Consider the following 20,348-nt stretch of genomic DNA (forward strand, 5'->3'; position numbering starts at 1 on the left):
TCATTACAGATGGTTGTGAGCCACCATGTGGTTGCTGGGAATTGAACTCAAGACCTCTGGAAGAGCAGCCAGTGCTCTTAACCTCTGAGCCACCTCTCCAGCCCCCTTGTTTTGTTTTTCAAGACAGGGTTTCTTTGTGTAGCCCTGGCTGTCCTGGAATTCACTCTGCAGACCAGGCTGGCCTCGAACTCACCAAGATCCACCAGCTTCTGCCTCCTGGGTGCTGGGACTAAAGGCCTGTGCCACCATCACCCGGCTTATTTCAGTGATCTTGAGGTAACAAATGAGCTCTGCATATTTTAACATTTCATTGTCTTTTGTTTAAGGTTGGCTCCTAAATATCAAAGTGTGGAGGGCACCCCACGCAACCAAGTACTTTGATGATCAGGCTTTCTGGGAGGTAAGATTTTTAAGTTATTAACATGATAGATTTATTTTTATTTAGTGGGTGTGTGTAAGATCAGAGGACAACTCATGGGAGTCCTCTTCAGGTGCCCCAAGCTTAATGATAAAGAAATGGAGGCCTGTTGGTGAAGTCACTTGCTCGAAATGGCAGAGCCAGTCAAGGACACAGGAATACAAATGTGTGTCTGGCTCCAGATGTGCGGTGGGTATCTGCTGGAGAACTGTCTCCAGACCCCGATGCCACCATGTGGCCTTCTCACTTACTTCCTGTCACTGAGCAGAGCCAGGCTGTAATGTAGGAAAACAGACCAGGAGCTGCCTGTGGTTCTGTAAGTCACACAAGCACCATATGGAAAAATCCAAAATGGAAAGAGCTATGGTAGTAGAAAGTCCCTGCCACTGGTGGTATTTAAAAAAACAAAACAAAACAAAAAACCAGATCCATGTAAAGAACTACGTGAAGAGCCGGGTGATGGTGCATGCCTTTAATCCCAGCACTCAGGAGGCAGAGCCAGGCGGATTTTGAGGCCAGCCTGGTCTACAATGCGAGTTCCAAGGCAGACTCCAAAGCTCCACAGAGAAACCCTGTCTCGAAAACAAAACAAAACAAAACAAAACAAACAAACAAACAAAAGAACTTCATGAAGCTGGGCGTGGTGGCCCACGCCTGTAATCCCAGCAGTAGGGAGCTCAGGAAGGAGGAGGGCAGATTCCGGGATAGCTCCCTCTACATAGCCAGACTCAAAATACAAAATGGGTTGGGGAGAGGTTAAGAGTGTTTGCTGCTCTTACAGAGGATCTCGCTTCTGTGTTATCATCGGTTCCTGGTTCCTGGGACCTACACCCTGTAACTTCAGTTCCAGGGGTTTTGGTGCCAATTCTGACCTCTCCGTACACTGCACATGTAGGGCACAGACAGACAAGCATGCACACACACGAATATACATAAGGAAAACAAATAGGGCCCGGAGAGGTGGCTCAGTGGTTAAGAGCACTGGTGTTCTTCCAGAGGACCAGGTTCAATTCCCAGAACCTACACAGCAGCTCACAACTGTAACTTTGTAACTCCAGTTTGAAGGATTGGGTGACCTCTTATGGCCTTTGCGGGAGCCAGGTGTGGACATGGTACACAGACATATATGCAAGCAAATCCTCCAAATACATATTAAAAAACGATTTTGAGCCAGGTGGTGGTGGTGCACCGCCTTTAATCGGAGTTCCAGGACAGCTGTGGTGGTTACACAGAGAAACCCTGACTCAAAACAAAAACAAAAGGTTTGTATGCACAGAGATCCTCCGGCCTCTGCCTCCCAAGTGCTGGAATAAAAAGTGTGTGCCACCACTGCCTGGCTAAATTAAATTTTTTTAAAAAGAATTAAAAATTAAATATAATTTAAACACCCACACCCACACCAAAAACCAAACAAATGAAAAACAGAGGAAGAGAAATACAGATCTAAGATTTCTCCTACGATTTTGAAAGTGACAGCTGGGTGTGGTGGCATGTGCCTTTAATCCCAGCCTACTCTACATAGTGAGTTCCAGGGCAGCCAGAGCCAACACAGAAACTGTCTCAAAAAACCAAAAGCCAATGAAATAAAATCAAACCTGTGCTTTGCCTTCGCAGTTCCCTCACTTGGCTGTTGGATTTTAAGCAAAAACGTCTGAGAACGCGAGGCTGAGCGTGGAGATGCCCCTCTCTGTGGGTTCCATTTGTGTTTGTAACTCGTGTTACGAGAAAGTCTTCAAATGGCGATTTCAGTTTAAATAGTGTGCTTGGTTTCATGACAGATGCTATCAATATGCTGCTGGCTGCAGACACCTCATTAAAGTTCCGGTCCAATTCTGTCCACGACTGTTTCCTTCTTTTCTCCCTTACTAAAACCACTACCCAGGTGGTTAACTCCCGGCGACAGCAGCCCAGGAAGTGATGGGCAATAGGGAAATGAAGAGCCCTCACGTCGGTCACCGCACACAGGCTGTGGAGCCAGCAGTTTGGCACGGCCCTCAGCATCCTCCAGATTGTACTGTGGGGAGAGGGTGCGGCCCGTCATGGGATGAGGGTGCGTGCTCTCAAGTTCCTAAGAGGTCGACGCACAGATCCATCATCTGGATTTGTGAGGTCATGGAGGGCAACAGCAAAGCTGTCCTTTGTGTCCTGACAAGCCAATGTTATTCAAACCCCCGGCCAGTGGGTGTGGAAGACACCACACATCTAAGCCATCTATGACAGTGATCATGGCTCCCACTGGGAAACTGCAGCAGCCTGATGAAGGCCAAGACTTCAAGCTCTGCTCTGAAGAATTTGTACCATATTGTATGAGGTGGGGGGTGGGGCAGGGGAGGCCAAGAGTTCCAGTGGGGGACAGACGACCATAGTCTAACAGCTGGTCTGTACAGTGCTAAGCAACCCTAAGGTGTGCTGAATTTAAGTTATCTGTTGAGAGGTAAAAAGAAACACAGAATTCAAGTCACTATCGAAACAAAGTGTCAGACAGGCATTGGTGGCTTTAGTCCCAGCACTTGGGAGAGAAAGGCGGATCTCTGTGAGTTCAAGGCCACACTGGAAACTGCCAGGCATAGTGACACACACCTTTAATCTCAGGAAGTGATGGCAGGAAGCAAAAAGGTATATAAGTGCTGCGGGCCGCAGGAATATATCATAAGAACTCAGCTGGTTATGGCAAAGTCACTACCTGGAGGGATCAGGGAATTCCTCCAGAGGAAGCCAAATCCCAAGGAGATTTTGGTGTTATTTGGCTTGTTACATATCAGCTGTATTCTGTTATGAAAATCATGTGTGCCTTCATAGCTTTCCCAATTGACTTTTCCCTAAAAAGGGCTAACAGTGTAGACTGATCACTCTCTGGACATACACATTCCAGGTATTTGGAGAACAGCCTCAGGAAAGGCTTTCTCTGGAATCAGATTATCTATCTCCCTTGGCCACTTTCAAGGACTACAGGAAACACCACCCAGGTGGGCACCCATTGTTAGTCCCAGGTGGACTAACAATGATAACAGCCCACATGCAAGTCTCCTGATTTACGGTAAATTCCACAAGGAGACACCGCCTAGGAGAGGTGGACGTTAAGTAATAGCTTGACACAATTTAGCTTGGACCCTCCCTTTATATACTGAGACTTCCAGGAGGCATGGGGGAAGAGAAAAGAGAATGGAAGAACTAGATGGGTAAGAACTTGAGAGGAACAAAATGAGATGGGGAAGAACTAGAATGGAGGGCTAAAAGAGAGGACTAGAGGAACGAGATGGAAGATGAGGAGGAGCCAGATGGGGAAGAACAAGATGAGGAAGAGCCAGATGAGAGAGGAGATGTGAGAGGAGCTGATAGGGGAAAGAACTAGATAGATGAGAACCTAGAAGGGACAGAACTAGATGAAGGAATTAAGATAGAACCTAGAGGGGACAGTAGATAAATATAGAGAGAAATCAGGCAAGAAAGGAGCTAGACATGAACTGAACTGTGTATAAAGGATGTTATGCCAGAGGAATTAAAGCAAGTGGACGATAGAGCTCGGTGTGCTGAGATTATATTTCCTGAAAATAGTCCTCGCCGTTAGTAGTTCTCTCTCCTGAGCCCCTGGGATGTATAATATTAAGGCTGGTCCCTCTAATATTATACAAGATATAAGGCTTGAGGACCAGGAATTAAAAGTTTGTTTAGCTTTTAGGCTTTTAGCAGCAGTTCAGCTGAGATCCATTTGGATGAGGACACAGAGGCTTCCAGTTTGAGGAAACAGGATCAGCTGAGGAATTGGCGAGGTGAGGCTGGCTGTAGCTTGTTCTGTTTCTCTGATCATTCAGTGTTCACCCCAATACCTGGCTTCTGGTTTGCTTTAAGACCTTTTAAGATTTGTGCTACGCCGGGCGGTGGTGGCACGCCTTTAATCCCAGCACTCGGGAGGCAGATGGATCTCTGTGAGTTTGAGGCCAGCCTGGACTACAAAGTGTGTTCCAGGACAGGGGCAAAGCTACACAGAGAAACCCTGTCTCAAAAAACAAAAACAAAACAAACAAACAAACAAAAAAAAGATTCGTGCTAGTAGGGCTGGAGAGATGGCTCAGTGGTTAAGAGCACTGGCTGCTCTTCCAGAGTACCCAGGTTCAATTCCCAGAACCACATGGGGGCTCACAGCTGTCTGTAATCCACTTGCAGGGGGTTTGACACCCTCACACAAATGTACACACAAGTAAATAAATAATATATATATATATACATATATATATATGGTTTGTGCTACACGGTGGCCTGGGCTCCTCTAGCGCACCCGTTCTCTCGGGGTCCCTGAAGCACCGCTTCTGAAGGAATGGTTGCCAGTTTCTCTTTCTTTGACTTGTTTAGATTTCATGCGTAATTTCTTCCTGTGCCATGGTGAGCTTTTGTTTCTTCAGGATGTCTCTGTGCAGCCTCCTCTCCTGGCTCCAGAAGTTTAGTCCTTCTCAGCAAGGAGCATCTCCATTGGCTGGGGAGCTAGCATGCACATTAACCATGTAAGTCCAGTGCGTCTTGGGTGCTCAGTTCTCCTGGGCATCTCCCATGACTGAAGAAATCTACGTCCAAACTCCAGTTCTGCAGGACTGTTTTTGAGTATGCACTGCGAAAAGTCTGGGCCACTGTGTCCAGCCCCACATACCTACCAATTCTCCCAGTATACTGCCAGGATGGAACACATCACTTTAAAAAAAAAAAATATTTACTTGTTTATTTGTTTGTTTATTTATTATGTATACAGTGTTCTGGCTGCATGTATCCCTGCAGGCCAGAAGAGGGCACCAGATCTCATTACAGATGGTTGTGAGCCACCATGTGGTTGCTGGGAATTGAACTCAGGACCTCTGGAAGAGCAGCCAGTGCTCTTAACCGCTGAGCCATCTCTCCAACCCCACACATCACTTCTTTAAAGTGCCATCTGTCACATACTTAACAGTCTGGGCAGTACAGGTATTCTTAATGTGAACACAGATTTGAAGCTCTTGACTTAATATGGTTTGAAGGGTCTCTGGGTGGAGTCAGGAACCATTTCCACAGGTTATCTTAGGTCATTTCATGAAAAGGAAGCTGCACCGTTTCCTGGCAGAACCACACAACCATACACAGTACAGTGAGAAAGAACTCCGACCACTGGATAGTTTTTAATAACAAGAAAATGTTTATACATTATTCAACATCGGACACAAAAGAGGCCGTGCTTAGGAAACACTGGATCCCAGAGCGAACCCTCACCCCCAAGACTCCACCACTTCTCCCTAATCGACTCTTTAGACCATGATAGAAGCTGACAAAGTTACTCATGCCAACAGTTTCCTCTCCCACTGCCAAGCTGATCAGGGGACGCCACACTAGACTGTTGCAGTTCACATAGGAGTTCATGATTCCAGCATTATACAATTTTAAGCTGAGATTTAGACTCAGAAATAAGTTTAGAAAACAGCATTACAAAAAGATTGGGTGAGCAGTGGAAAAAAAAAAAAATCCCATGCAGGGCGGCTGTGCTGCAGAGGTGGGTGTCTTCACTGCCATAAGTCCTCCGTGCGGCCGAACTTAAAAACCAGCCCTCTGTGGACAGAGCAAGAGGCACAACATGACTGTCTGGGCTGGGAAACTTCTAGAAGGGTAGGAAGCATGTGACGGAGAAACATCACGGAGCTGAAGAGAATCATCTGAGATCCACACACTGCCTGTCCTAGAGACATGGATCCTTCCTAATGCCAGACTGCTGCTTCTGACTGTCCCCAGACCTGAGCTCTTACTGCCGAGGCTCTGAGAAGCCAGCCAGTGTTCCGGAGTGACCATTACCTACTTGATCCTACAAGACTTTTGGGGGTGAGCCGGGATGGAGCACAGGCCTGGGGTGAGCGTGCTAGCGCTGAGCTCCAGCACCATCACCATCCGTACACCTTTACAGGCTGTCTTGGTGGGCTAGGCCCATCCAGACAAACGAGGCGTGCAGTCTTTGTCCTCAGCCTGCTCACATCTGATAACGTGCGCCACAAACTTCAGACCAAACACCAAGGAGGCTTCAAACAGAACTCACTCTCCTTGAAGGAGTTCAATTTGTTGTTTTTATGAGATGGGGGTCTTACTGTATAGCCTTGGCTGGCAAGGAACCTACAATATAAACCAGACAATCCTTGAACTTATGGCAATCCTCCTGCTTCTGCCTTCTGCTGCTAAGATTATAAGCACAAATCACTGCCTTGCTGTCGGTTTCTGAATTTGTCTGAAAATGATTCAGACAAAAGCAGGATGGCTCGGTGGGTAGTGTTTGCTGAGAGAGCCTGACAACCCAGTTCCCTGGAACCTGTGTAAAGGAGCAAAGAGTGAAGCGTCTGTTCAAAGCTGTCCTGTGACTTCAAGAGTGCGGCGGCGCGTGTGCATATGCACACTCACCTACACACACGTACACAGTAATGAAGAAGTTAACTACATTAAAAAAAAAAAGGCTCCAAGAGGATGGTCGTATGGAAACAGGCTTTGATTGATCACCAGGAGCTCCATTGAGATGGGGTGGGCTGGCTGGTCTTCTGTCAACTGGACACAAGCTAAAGTCAGCAGAGAGGAAGGAGCCTCGATTCAGAAATGCCTCCAGAGGCAAGCCTGTAGGGCTTTTCTTAATTAGTGATTGTTGGAAGAGGACCAGCCTGTGGTGAGTAGTGCCATCCCTGTGCTGGTGGTCCTGAGTTCTATAAGAAAGCAGGCTGAGCAAGCCATGGGAAGCAAACCAGTAAGCAGCACCCCTCCATGGCCTCTGCATCAGTTCCGGCCTCCAGGTTCCTGTCCTGCCTGAGTTCCTGTCCTGCCTTCCTTTGATGATGGACAGTGATGTGGAAGTGTGAGCCAGACAAACCCTTTCCTCGCCATGTTAATGGGTTCTGGTGTCTGATCACAGCACCAGCAACCCTAACTAGGACACAGTGGCAGGAACAGAGCTGGTGGGATCATGAACAAGGTGCTTCTGGGTGAAGACACAGTACCTCAGAATGTGAATGCCAAGAAGCCAGGGGGTAAAGGCTGAGGGGTGGAGCTCCATGGTAGAGCTCCATGGTAGAGCTAATGCCTGGAGTGCCTAGTGAGGCGGGGCAAGTCCTGCCAGGCCCGGTGGCACACACCTGTAGCTCCAGCTACTTAGGATGGTGAAGTCCAGCCTGGGTTAGAGAGGAATTCCTTCCTTTAAAGAACACATGCACACGCATACACACATACACACACACACACACACACACACACACACACACACACACACACACACACACCAGGTGTGGTGGTGCACACATAGCGGCAATCCCAGTTCAAGATGTTGAAGTGGGAGGACCATGGGTTCAAAACCAGTCTAGGTTAAACAGTGACACTCTGTCTACACACACACACACACACACACACACATACACACACATACACGACAAAGAATGAAAATCAGAACTTACCCAAAAAAGATGAAGGCATTCTGGAAAAAAACAGCAATTCCAGGATACACTATGGACTTTTCTGTAAGAACAATTGCTACAGTTAGAGGTGTACCAGCAAACACCACCTTCTTGCCTACCTACCACAGCTGATGGCTGGCAGCGGTGCTGGGTACATTAAATGGCATAATGCACGGCAGGCAGCACTGGTTTGGTAAATGATGCCCCCCCCAACCCCGTCCCCCTCAGGTAGGACTGCTTCCTGAGGGCACACGACCCACGAAGGACACTGCGAAACAGAACTGATAACTGTCCGGCCCTCCGGGAGCCGCACCACCAGGCCCTGGAACAACCAGGGGAGGAGACAGAGCAACCCAGGAGAGGGAGTGGGGAACGTGGAGACGTTAGACCCCGAGGCCAGGAAGACCCCAGGAAGAGCAGACCCCAGAGCAAGGGCAGGAGGCAAAGCTCTGAGGCAGGAGAGGCAGCATGGGAGGGAACAGCTGCCAGGTACGAGAAGTGAGAACGGGGAGGAAAGAGGACAGTCCCGGGGGCCAGGCAATCATGACAGGGAAATGTGACGAGAGCCAACCTGTCCTAACAGGATCCCACTGCAGGCTAAGGGAGAGGCAGGACACCTGCCAGCAAGTCCTTTCAGAAAGCAGGAAGAGACTGTGGCAGGCTGAAGGGGGTGACAGCCAGGGAGCTGCCGGGAGGTGGCTGTGAGGTGGGTAGGGTCAGCATGCACTGCACCCGCCTGGATGCTCAGGGCGGGAGAAAGGCACCTTCTTTGACAGGCCTTGGCTGGGGGCAGCAGTGACTGGCCTGCACATCTGGAAGGGCACAGTAACCTTACTGAGAGGACAAAGACACAGCAGTGCCCTGCAGGAGCCCTGAGTGCCGAGCTGGGATCTCCCCATCTCTGCCCCAGGCTGTCAGAGCGCTCACTGATGGACAGTTCAGGGCCTGGGGCACAGACGAGGGTCAGCTTTCTCATCCCAAAATAGCCTCAAGTTTTGTCTAGGCCTCCACTACTCCACAGAAACAGACATTACCACCTCCAGGTATAGTGGCTCACATCTTTAGTCCCAGCACTCAGGAGGCAGAGGCAGGCAGATCTCTGTGAGGCCAGCCTGGTCTACATAGTGAGTTCTAAGACATCCAGGGCTCTATAATGAGATCATGTCTCATAACAACAATAGTAACAAAACTAACCAACCAAATCAGACTGGGCTGGTCCAAGCTTGGCCAGGCACTATGTTTTTACTATTATAGCTACGGTCTATTTTATATGGATTACTAAATACGTTTCCTATTTTTCTAGGGTCTCTCAAGTGGAATTTCAGCCAAGGGACCCAGGGCCTTTTCCAGCTCTGGCCTTAACAGCACATGCAACTGTTAACTATTTTTCCTATGTAAAAGGAGATAATACTGCATTACCAAGGAGGCATAACTAAATAAAGGTCAAATGTGGCAACATGGCAACTACATGTAACCTCAGCACTGGGGAGGTGGAGAAGGAGAATCGGTAATTCCAGGCCACCCTAGGCTACACAGCAGGAACTTATCTTAGGTGTGGTGGTGAACAGCTATAATCCCAGAATTTGGGAGTCTGAGTGAGGCCAGCGCTACACACCAAGAGTCGGTTTCACCAAAATAAAACAAACAAAAACAAAAAACAAAAACAAAACAAAACCGAGGGCTGTCAATGAGCTCAGTGGGAGAGTGCCTGCCTCCAAAGGCTCACTCCTCAGCACCTCAACGGGAGGTTAGCGCTCTGCAGGGATGACATGACAGTCACTGACAACTTGATTGGAGAATAGCCACGCCCCCCGCCCCCCCATGATGGGTCTTGAGTGCTCTGACCTAATCAATGAGTGAATTCAACCATGGATTCAGACTCTGAGACAGAGGGAGTAGAGGAACGGAGCAGGCAGGCCCTCCCAGGAGAAGGTGGGTCATGGGGCCATGCTGTGAAGGCCTATCTTGGTCCTGGCTCATTGCTGTTGGTCCTGTTTGCTGGCGGTGAGCATCTCTAGTGCACAGAGCCATCCGCTCCTGCTGCATCAACACCAGAGCCCTGGAGCCGGATGACCTTCAACTGTAGGCTCTGGCCTGAGCCATGACAGACCCTCTCTTTAAGCTGTTCCTCTTGGGTCACAGGGCTGAAGACTGTATTCTAGAGTTGAGAGCAAGGCGTGAAGTTTATCCCATTCCTTCCGAGCACCAGGTTGAAAGAAAAAAAATTTACAAAGCTAACTACTCATGGGAGGAGAGATGTCTCCAGGTAAAAGAAAATGCAATAGTTGATGTATCTATATATAAAATATTGTTCAAAAAAAAAAAGTTTAACCTAAAGTAGACAGTTTTGACGTAAAATCCCAGCATGGGATTAAAATGTAACTAGCATTTTCTTACCCTTAGCAACATAACCTCCAAAGAGAATCCACATGGACGCAATCAGGGATCCGAAGGCCAACATGAAACCGATGAAGAGCCAGATTCGAGCACCTGCAAAGACAATCACGGTACCACAGCTGCTCAGCAGATGGCTGTCGACTTTATAAAGACAATCAAAGTCCAAGCTGAATGCATGTGCATGCCTGTGATCCCAACAATTACAGGCAGGAGGGTCTGAAGTCCAAGGCTAGCCTGTGCTACCTAAGACCCTGCCTCAAAAACAACCAAGGGGCTGACAGGGGGACCCTCAGGTAAAGGCACTTGCTGCCAAGCCTGGGGCCTCAATTTGCTCCCAGGGATCAAAATGGTAACAAGAGAGAACTGACTCCAATAAGCTGTCCTCTGACCTCCACACATATGGCATGTATGCAGCCATACTCATTCCCTCTCCACCAGATATGGGTGGTCGAGGTAGAAGGAATGCCAGCCTGTACTACACAGTGATGTGGTCAGCAAGTGCTACAGAGACCCTGTCTCAAAAACAAAAACAAAAACCCACATATAGCACACACACACTCATAGATATGATGTGCCATACATACAAGCAATAGAAATAAACAAATATATGCCTAGTGGTGGTGGCGCACGCCTTTAATCCCAGCACTCAGGAGGCAGAGGCAGGGGGATCTCTGTGAGTTCGAGGCCAGCCTGGGCTACAGAATGAGTTCCAGGACAGGCTCCAAAGCTACACAGAGAAACCCTCAAAAAAATCAAACCAAACCAAATCAAACAAAACCCACAATGGGCCAGGCAAGGTGACACACACCTGTGATCCACATACTTGCAGGTTTGAGGCAGGAGGATCAGAACTTCAAGGCCATCCTTGGTTATACTAGAGAGTTTGAAGCTAGCCTAGGCTACCCAATATCCTGTCTCAAAGCCAGGGACCAGTGTGATGGTTCAGTGGGTAATGTGCTGGTTACACAAGTCTGAAGACATGAATGGCATCCCTTGAACCTTCCCAAATAGCCAGACACAGGGCTTAGAAGAGGCTCAGCAGGTAAGAACACTGTTGCTCTTCCAGAGGACCTTAGTGTGGGTCCCAGCACCCACATGGAGATCCAATACTCTCTTCTGGCCTCTGCAGTCACCAGGCACACATGCACACAGACATGCATGTAGGCAAAGCATCTGTACACATTAAAAAAAAAAATGGTCTAAGATTATAAACTATTTCAAGATGCTAATGCAAGCCAGGTATAGTGACGCACACCTATAATCCTAGCCCTTGCGAAGCAGAGGCAGGTGAACCTCTGAGTTCAAGCTCAGCCTGATCTACATATTGAGTTTCAGGCCAGTCAGGCTACATAGTGAGACTCTGTCTAGATAAACAGACAAACAAAAAATGCTAATACAGGTAGTTTAACGTGCTGCAGATTCTGCTTTGCAAACACTGCCAGCTCCTGCTGTCTGCTGTAGCCTGGAGACACTTAAGGCTACCTGTTATTGCTGAGGTCATACACTCAAGCCTGGTGATTTTTGCACTCACAGCCTGCTGTGACCTATGCCTTGGAATCCAGCACCACCCCATCCTAGACCAGAACGCCAGCAGCCCGACAAGCACCCTTCGGAGTACTGGTCTTGCTTCAAGGAAGAAAGGTTGGTAGTAAGATGCGGGTGTCTACTCACCTGTCTGGCCCAGACAGCCTTCACTGTAGCTATCACCTCGCACTTGTCCATTTGATACCGCGTTAATCCTGTGGGAGGAAGAGAACCAAGAAGTCAGGAGCTTTCCCTCCACGGAGCAGCCGTCTACAACATCAAATTACTAATGCAATAAGCTAAGCGTGCCCATATTCAAGGTGAGGCCTCCTGAGTCTTGAGTCATGGGTCCATATGACTCAAGTCATGTAAGGAAGTCCCTTCAAGTGAGACATGTCCTGGAGAAATGACCATTTCTGTGGTCTAGACAGGGAGAAATGGTGTTGTTTGAAAGCTTCCAGCCTCACCCAAAACTTATTGACGCAGTATGGACAATGTGGAGCCACAAAACCTAGTTCTAACAAGTTTTCCGGGTGATTCCAATGCTTGTGAAAAACTGAGTGACGGCTTAGCAGTTAAGAGCATCTATCCGAGTTCAGATCCTGCCTCACCAACCATCTATAACTGGAGCTTTTTGGGGATCCGAAGCCTCTGGCCTCCAAAGGCAACTGCACTCACATGCATGTACCCATATACATAATTTAAAGAATTAACCTTAAAAAACAATTGAGTAGGGGCTGGAGGGATGGCTCAGAGATTAAGAGCACTGGCTGCTCTTCCACAGGTCCTGAGTTCAATTCTCAGCAAGCACATGGTGGCTCACAGTCACCTATGATGAGATATGGTGCCCTCTTCTGGTGCGTAAGCATGCATGCATGCAAAACATTATACATAATAAATAAATAAATCTTCAGCCTTTAATCCTACCACTGAGAAGGGAGAGGCTGGCAGATCTCTGAGTTCAAGGCCAGCCTGGTCTACAGAGTGAGTTTCAGGACAGCCAGGGCTGTTACACAGAGAAACCCCGTCTTCAAAAACAAACAAACAAATCTCAAAAAGCTGTGTCAGAACATGGACAGAGGTGGGAGAACTGCCATGAGTTCAAGACCATCCTGGACTGGAGTGGCCCCTGCTCAGACACATCAAGCTCGGGGAACCAACTGTGCTCTGTGCAGTGTACCTGTTCTCTGGGTGCACTTCCTCCAACACGAACAGCCTTCCCACCCTGCTGAGACTTCCACATTTCTGTTCTCGCTGCATAGACCTTCCTTCACCTTGTCTGGACCTGAATGCCTGTGCTGGACCACCCTCCTATTGGGACCCATGTCCCTCACTGCCTCAGGCCTGCCTGTGTACCTGAGGATGCCTGCCACCTTTGACCCCACTCACCGGTGTATCTTCTATTTGGTTTTGTTTATTTTTGTTTTTTGAAACAGGCTCTGTGTAGCCCTGGATGTCCTGGAACTAGCTCTGTAGACTAGGCTGGCCTAGAACTCAGAGATCTGCCAGCCTCTGTCTGAAGTCTGCCTGCTCTCTGTGCAGGGTGGTCCTACTGTGCCTCCCTCAGTGGCTCACAAGCCTCTCAATTTGCTAGGAAAAGATATTTACACATATAAGTGGGAGAGGGGGTAAAATGTGGGGAATCTGGCAGCTGGACTAGGGAAAGGCTGGAAGGGATGATTCTAAGTGCTAAGATTTATAGGTGTCTACCACCATGCGCAGGGTATTTCCCTCAATGATTATAAAACATACTATAGCCAGGTGGTGGTGGCACAAGCCTTTGATCCCAGCACTTGGGAGGCAGAGGCAGATGGATCTCAGGGAGTTTGACGCCAGCCTGGTCTACAAAGCGAGTTCTAGGACAGCCAGAGCCAGAGAGACCCTGTCTTGAAAAACCAAAAATAAATAAATAAATATAGTACAAAATAAATTCTGCAAGGTCCCTATACCTGGGGTGGGTATATTTTCACCTCCCCCTGGGACACAGCCTTTCTGTGAGCTACAAAGAAGGAACAAGAGGCACATCTGGAGAGAGCAACATCTGGAGAGATGAAAGTGTTCTGACTTAATCTCGGAGACTGATACAGGTGTACATATAATAAAAATATACCCAGCACTGAGGCAGGAGGATCATAATGTTCAAGGCCAGCCTGGGCTATATATGTAGACTTCTCAAACCTCAACTCTAGTAGCCCCCTGACCCTTCTTGAGCCCCTGACCCCATCCCTGACCCCCCTCCAGCCCCTGACCCCCCTCTAGCCCATCCCCCTCCATCCCGACCCCCCTCCAGCCCCTGACCCCTCCCCAGCCCCTGACCCCTCCCCAGCCCCTGACCCCTCCCCAGCCCCTGACCCCTCCCCAGCCCCGACCCCTCCCCAGCCCCGACCCCTCATCAGTTCTGTTTTTCTCATCTGCACCTGAGTCATTTAACTCTGTCACTGAATCTCACTGACTGACTGTCCCCCTCACTCAGCTATGGACTGTTCCTGTTTCGGTCTCAACCATTTCTCTCGCACTGAGAAGAGAGGCCGGGCCGTGAAACCCATACCTGTGGGAGGGTGAAAAACCCGAAAGGAAAACACAGTTTCCGAGGTGAACGGGAAGTTTTAAACTGTCCCCTGCTATGACAGAAGTCAGCACACCTGAGGAAAGCAGGGAGACGCTACTGCAGTGGAGAGAAGGAACGGCCACTTCTCCTCAGGACAGCATCTTGCTGGCCTTGGACTCACAGTAATCCTCCTGTGTCAACCTACACAAGCGCTGGGATTTTTGTCGTGTTTCTTTCTTTTAGGTTTATTTTATGCATGTGTTTTATCTGCATGTATATATGAGTGCCTGGTACCAGCAGAGGCCATAAAAGGGCACTGGATCGCCCGGACTGGAGTTGGAGGAGGCTGTGAGCTGCCATGAGGTGTTGGGAATCAAACCCAGTTCTCCTGTCAGAGAAAGACATGTTCTTAACACTGAGCCATCTCTCTAGACCCTTCGTCTTGTTTGCTGACATCAGTGCCTTGGCTGGCCTGAAACTTGCAGCAATCCTCCTGTCTCTGTTTCCTGAGTTCTGGGATTGCAGGTTACAAGAGGTGTGCCACTGTGCCCAGCTGTCCTTACCTACTAGAATTTTAAACCGTGTCTAGGATCATTTTAGTCTGTGATACTCTAGGTGGGCAGGGTGACACCACACTTACATGAGGAAGGCTATGGTTGCTATGACGCCACAAGCATGGTATGAGTGGTTGAATACCTCCATGGTGGGATACATAACAGCGGCATCGATGATGATCCACCAGCCTGTGAAAAACTAAAGACAGACAGACAAAATAAGGTGACATCAGCGAGACATGACAGCAACATTACATGGGTTGCTGCGGGGTATCTGACCCAAGGAACCCCTTCAAATGAATTTCCATATTTCCTCAACCATTCCAGCAGCTTCAGGCTTGTGATGGGTAGGTGGCTCACCAGCTGATTAAACACCAGGCACCCTAAACCTGCCTCCACTAGTAGATTTCACAAATCTGTAGCTGATTTTGTGACCTGTAACTTACAACGTCTCACGGAGGAGGAGGAGGAGGAGGAGGAGGAACGTGAAGTCGGGTGGGACTGATCATGCCTATCAACTGCAGTGTGCAGAGGGCTTCAGGACAATGGATCCCGACTGGCAGAGGAACGGCCTGCTGCAGTTCTATGACGGGGCTCCAGGCAGATAATGTGGGGTGCGGTGGCACACGGCCACCCCAGGGAGGCTGAGGCAGGAGGACTGAGGGTGAAGCCAGCCTGCGCTACACAGCAAGACACCTCTCCCTGCCAAAAAACGGAGGTTGGCAGAAAGAGCAGTTATCACTGGACGAATCTCAGCTACATCTTGGTGTCGTGAAACTACAGGTCTGCAATTTTCTTATTCCTTTTGATGATTACAATGTGGTCATTTGGTGGCTTCTGATATGATTTTTAAATTCCATTTGAACATGAGATTATATATTGCCTAGCTAAATTTTTTTTCTGGTTATTATTAAAGAAAATATATAAAATAAAAACAATAAAATACTACAAAACAAAAAAAAATCTGTTTCAACCCCCCCCCAAAAAAAAAGCCCAACACAAACAAAAAACACACTGACTAGGACTCTACAGGATGGCATTAAGTATGCTGAGATGTAGCTTGCTAGTTGAATGCTGTCTGCTGTGCACAAGGCCCTTGGCCTCTATCCCCAGTACCACACGTACAAGATGCTATTAACCAAATCCCAACCAACAGCTTAGAAGGGTTTGAAAAGAGTCTCCTTTCCTGCGCTCACTGCCAACCCAGAGGAACCTTGGGAAACACCACCCTCTGCTGATTTAAAGTTATTTTAAGCTATCAAATTGCCTTTAGCAGATTAAAGACAGACCCTTACGTTTACTGATGACGCTTTTATTGGCTAGTACAAGCAGTAGCCTGTATTTTCTCCCCCACCCCTATTTAGTGTGTTCAAGATTTAAAAATTTTTTGAATATTTATGTTATATGTCTGAATGTTTTGGCTGCATATATGCATCAAGAATGTGCCTGGTATCCATGGAGTTCAGGAGAGGGCACCAGAACCTAGGGAGCTAGATTACAAAGGGTTGTAAGCCACCATGTAGGTGTTGGGAACCGAATTTGGGTCCTCTGCAAGAGCAAGTGCCCTTAACCCTGGAGCCATCTCTCCAGCCCTACATTCAAGGTAGTTTATTCATAGACTAAAATTTAATGCTTTTCAAAATACAAGAGTTTCGGGCTGGAGAAATGGCTCAGAGGTTAAAAGCACTGGTTGCTCTTCCAAAGGTCCTGAGTTCGATTCCCAGCAACCACATAGTGGCTCAAAACCATCAATAATGAGATCTGGTGCCCTCTTCTGGCCTGCAGGCATACATGCAGGCAAAACACTGCATACATAATAAATTAAAACAAAACAAAAATATAAGAGTTTCTAAAATGGTATTCAATGTTGTCATGACTTTGGAAAAATATATGATTTTTTTTTTTTAAATATGACAAATCTTTCAGAGGTCCTGAGTTCAATTTCCAGCAACCACATGGTGGCTCACAGCCACCTATAGTGGGATCTGATGCCCTCTTCTGGCATAAAGGCATACATGCTGATAGAGCCCTCATACACATTAAATAAATCTTTAAAAAAGTACCTAGAAGAAAAAAAATGGAGGCTGGAGAGATGGCTCAGTGGTTAAGAGCACTGACTGTTCTTCCAGAGGACCCGGGTTCAATTCCCAGCACCCATATAGAAAAAATATATATATACATGTATACATATATATGACAAAAATAAAAAAATCAGAGACTAGGTAAAGAGAAAATATTTAAAGTTGGGTTTCTAGTCATTCACTTACTTAAAATTTCTTCCTTCCAGGCTGGGGCTATAGCTCAGTGACTGAGAACTTGCCTATTCTGTGAGGTTCTGGATTCAGTGTCTAGTAAAAGTATTCTCTTCAGAACAGGAAGTGGGTAAGATCTTAAACCATGTTATCAGACTGCATGAGGAATTTGCCATGTAAATGACAATTTTATTTTGTAAATCACCTCTGAGCATTATATTTTAAAGGTCAAGGTGGGGCACACCAGCACCTGGGAAACAGGAAAAGGAGGAGCTTAAAGTCATCCTTGGATACACTAGAAAGCCAACATGAGCTACATGAGACCCTGCCCATGGGGGGGGGATGATCTTGAGTTTCCTACTACTTTTCCCTACAAGATCAAGGGGAATGTGAACTCTGGATAACCTGATAAATGGGATTATCTGTCTTGACTAGTTCAGACCTGATTGTTTCTCTAATCCTTTCTTTTCCTTCTTTCCTTTTTTTTTTTTTTTTGATTTTTTGAGACAGATTTCTCTGTGCAGTTTTGGTGCCTGTCCTGGATCTCGCTCTGTAGACCAGGCTGGCCTCGAACTCACAGAGATCCGCCTGCCTCTGCCTCCCGAGTGCTGGGATTAAAGGCGTGCGCCACACTTAGTCCTCTTCAACCCTTTCTTAAACTTATTGTGCTCACGGAGAGGAGTCATAACCCATACAATAAATAAATGCATAAAGTAAGTTCCATTCTGCCAACTATTAACAAAACTACTAACACTACTACTAACAAAACTCACAAATAAAACATCACTAAGTAAATTTGGTGATCAATTTTTTTAAGCATACATTTTAAAGCCAACACACACGATCCAAAAGGTCTATAGACACATATCAAGGAGGGCCAAAGCCTCAAGGATCCTTACGAGAATGCCAGCGGCGATGGAGGCAATGGTGTTCCGCTTCTCCCCCCAGTCCATGCATTCCGAACACCTTGCGCCTTCTAGAAATCCAGACATCTTTTCAGGTCACTAAAACAAAACCAGCATAGCAAAATAAAGTACTTTTGTTTACTTGCTTCAAACCTGGCAGTGTTCCTGCAAAATAACAGCTCAATTCTAATCTAATACATGTTACAAACTACTATTATTCTGGCTCTACGTATTTCTTCAGAATATCTGATGTAGCTTTTGGGGAGAGTGAGGTTTGAACCTAGGGCTTCATACATGTTGGAGAAGCACTCTATAAATTAAGTCCCCAGCCTGTTTCTGCGTGTGTGTGTGTGTGTGTGTGTGTGTGTGTGTGTGTGTTTGAGGCAGGGTCTTTCCCAGGCTGCTCTCAAACTCTAGGTAATCTTCCGGCCTCAACCTCCTGTATGTTAGGACCAAGCCAGGATTTATTTAGCTTTTGATAAAACTGCCAAATTCTAACTCTGGAAAACAAAATTTTGATTCACTCAGCATATACATAATTTAATTTGAAACATGGTTTTCAGTTGTGAATGGTGTGGTGGCTTGTGCCTGTGATCCTAGCATTTGGCAGGCTGAAGCAGGAGGATTGCACTCAGGCAGGGGCCAGCCAGTGGGTTTCAGGTTAGTTTGTCTCAAAAAACAAAACAATTATCAAAACCAAAAACCAAGAAAACAAAATAGGATTTTTTTTTGTATTTACATAATATGAAAGAAGGTGATTACCCAAACCTTAACAAAAATGTACTGAGCTCCTCAAAGTTGTTACACTCTATTATTCCAATTCCATTATTATTTTAATTCATGCAGTCCTTTAAATAAATGCGCACAATCACACTTGGTCCTCCAGGGCTGTTTTCTATAGTTTTCGTTCCAAACTAAAGTTACTATTTGGTTTTGCTGAATGAGGACCTGATAAACTTTGGTTCTAAGTTAAAAACATGTACTTAGATAAAAAATACTTCTAGGAATTTGCACATTTTATCGTGAATGTGTGTTTTTTCATGCCCAGATTAAGAAAGGAAACTATGAACTACGGGTTTTATTTCTACCTCATTTCTTTTACAATATTTCTTAAAGCCTGTCTTCGAATGTCATTACTAAGTAAAGGGCACTCATTTTAATATCTCTAACTCTGCTCCTAGTGACGTTTCAGCATCCCACACAGAAAGTGCAGACCTGGAAATAATTCGGACTAAAAATAAAGACTGTGCTGTCAAATTACCACAGCCAGCCGAAACTGTCTTAACAAATTACATAAAAACCTCCCCTTCAAGCTCAACTGTGCAGACCCGGCCCGAGAAACATCACGTGATCTTTATTTCACAGAATAATGGGAAACCCTGAATTATACATAGCTCGCTCACAGTGAATGAACACCCCAATTCCCACATAACTCCTAAGGAGTGCGATTTCAATTTTGGCTCCCTTTAACAAGCTAAAAACTGACACATCTTTGGGGTGAGTTCGGGTTTCAAAATACACTCGTTTTTATCTAACGCTTGAAAAGAAAAGCAACCCACTATGGTGTAATTGTCGGTTCACCCCAACGGCTCCACCCGAGTCCATTTTTCGCTGCACAATTATTTGACACCTCAAAGGCTGACCCGCCCTGCAGACTGGAGGAACAGGGCGCGGCCACGCGTGGGCCGGCCGCGCTGCTCTGCCGTGGGGTTTGCATGCCCAGCTCGCAGTTCTGGGGCGAAACCTGGCGACAGGAAGCGGCCGGGTAGGTCGCTCGAGCTCAGTCGCAGTGGCGGCGTCCAAGAGCTGGAGCGCGGCCCGCACCACCGCGAGTTCGAGCCCCGCCCGGCCCGCTGCTCCGCCCTCCCGTCCGCACTCACGTCCAAGTCTGGAGCCCGGAGTCGCCGCGCGTTCGGTGGCCTCACTTTACTCCAGTTCGGCAAGAAAACAAAACAGCCACAGGCAACCAGACTCCCGGATGTCAATACGCAGACCCCGCCCTCCAGCCAGTGCGCATGCGGGTCCGGAGCGGGAGGCGGTTCCCGGGGCGGGGTCTCTGGGCCACGCCCACCGCGACAAGTTTGCGCATGTCCAGACGCCCTTTTCCAGTCCCTCTGGTCACCGTGGGAAATACTGGAGTTAAGCCTGTGTTCTGGGACCGAGGACGGGAGGCGACAGTTTACCTTTACTATTTGTTTTAATTTTTTATTATACTTTTATTTATTTTTGTTGATATTGTGTGGAGGTCAGACAGGACAACCTGTAGGAGTCGGGTCTCTGCATCCACCCTGTGGGTCCGGGGAATCAAACTCAGGTT

At 47.4% G+C, this 20,348-nt stretch overlaps 2 protein-coding genes across 2 annotated transcripts in view; one reads left to right on the forward strand and one right to left on the reverse strand.

The window, feature by feature from the left end:
* LOC102916912 (blood group Rh(D) polypeptide) overlaps positions 1-2,253 on the forward strand; it is a 37,878-nt gene extending 35,625 nt beyond the window's left edge. The window contains exons 9-10 of the mRNA XM_076565385.1: positions 327-400; positions 2,033-2,253. Coding sequence (XP_076421500.1) covers positions 327-400; positions 2,033-2,059 — 101 coding nt within the window. The 3' untranslated portion in view covers positions 2,060-2,253. The remainder of the gene's footprint in view (positions 1-326; positions 401-2,032) is intronic.
* A 3,287-nt stretch (positions 2,254-5,540) lies between these two features.
* Tmem50a (transmembrane protein 50A) lies at positions 5,541-20,047 on the reverse strand. The gene is made up of 7 exons (XM_006975662.4): positions 19,912-20,047; positions 18,026-18,130; positions 14,961-15,073; positions 11,920-11,987; positions 10,249-10,341; positions 7,852-7,912; positions 5,541-5,983 (listed from the first exon to the last, which is right to left on the reverse strand). The coding sequence occupies exons 2-7, from the start codon at positions 18,116-18,118 to the stop codon at positions 5,938-5,940; spliced, it is 474 nt and encodes a 157-aa protein (XP_006975724.1). The 5' UTR covers positions 18,119-18,130; positions 19,912-20,047; the 3' UTR covers positions 5,541-5,937.
* Between the last annotated feature and the right edge of the window lie 301 nt (positions 20,048-20,348).

This window comes from Peromyscus maniculatus, chromosome 2 (assembly GCF_049852395.1).
Source record: "Peromyscus maniculatus bairdii isolate BWxNUB_F1_BW_parent chromosome 2, HU_Pman_BW_mat_3.1, whole genome shotgun sequence".
Lineage (NCBI taxonomy): Eukaryota > Metazoa > Chordata > Mammalia > Rodentia > Cricetidae > Peromyscus > Peromyscus maniculatus.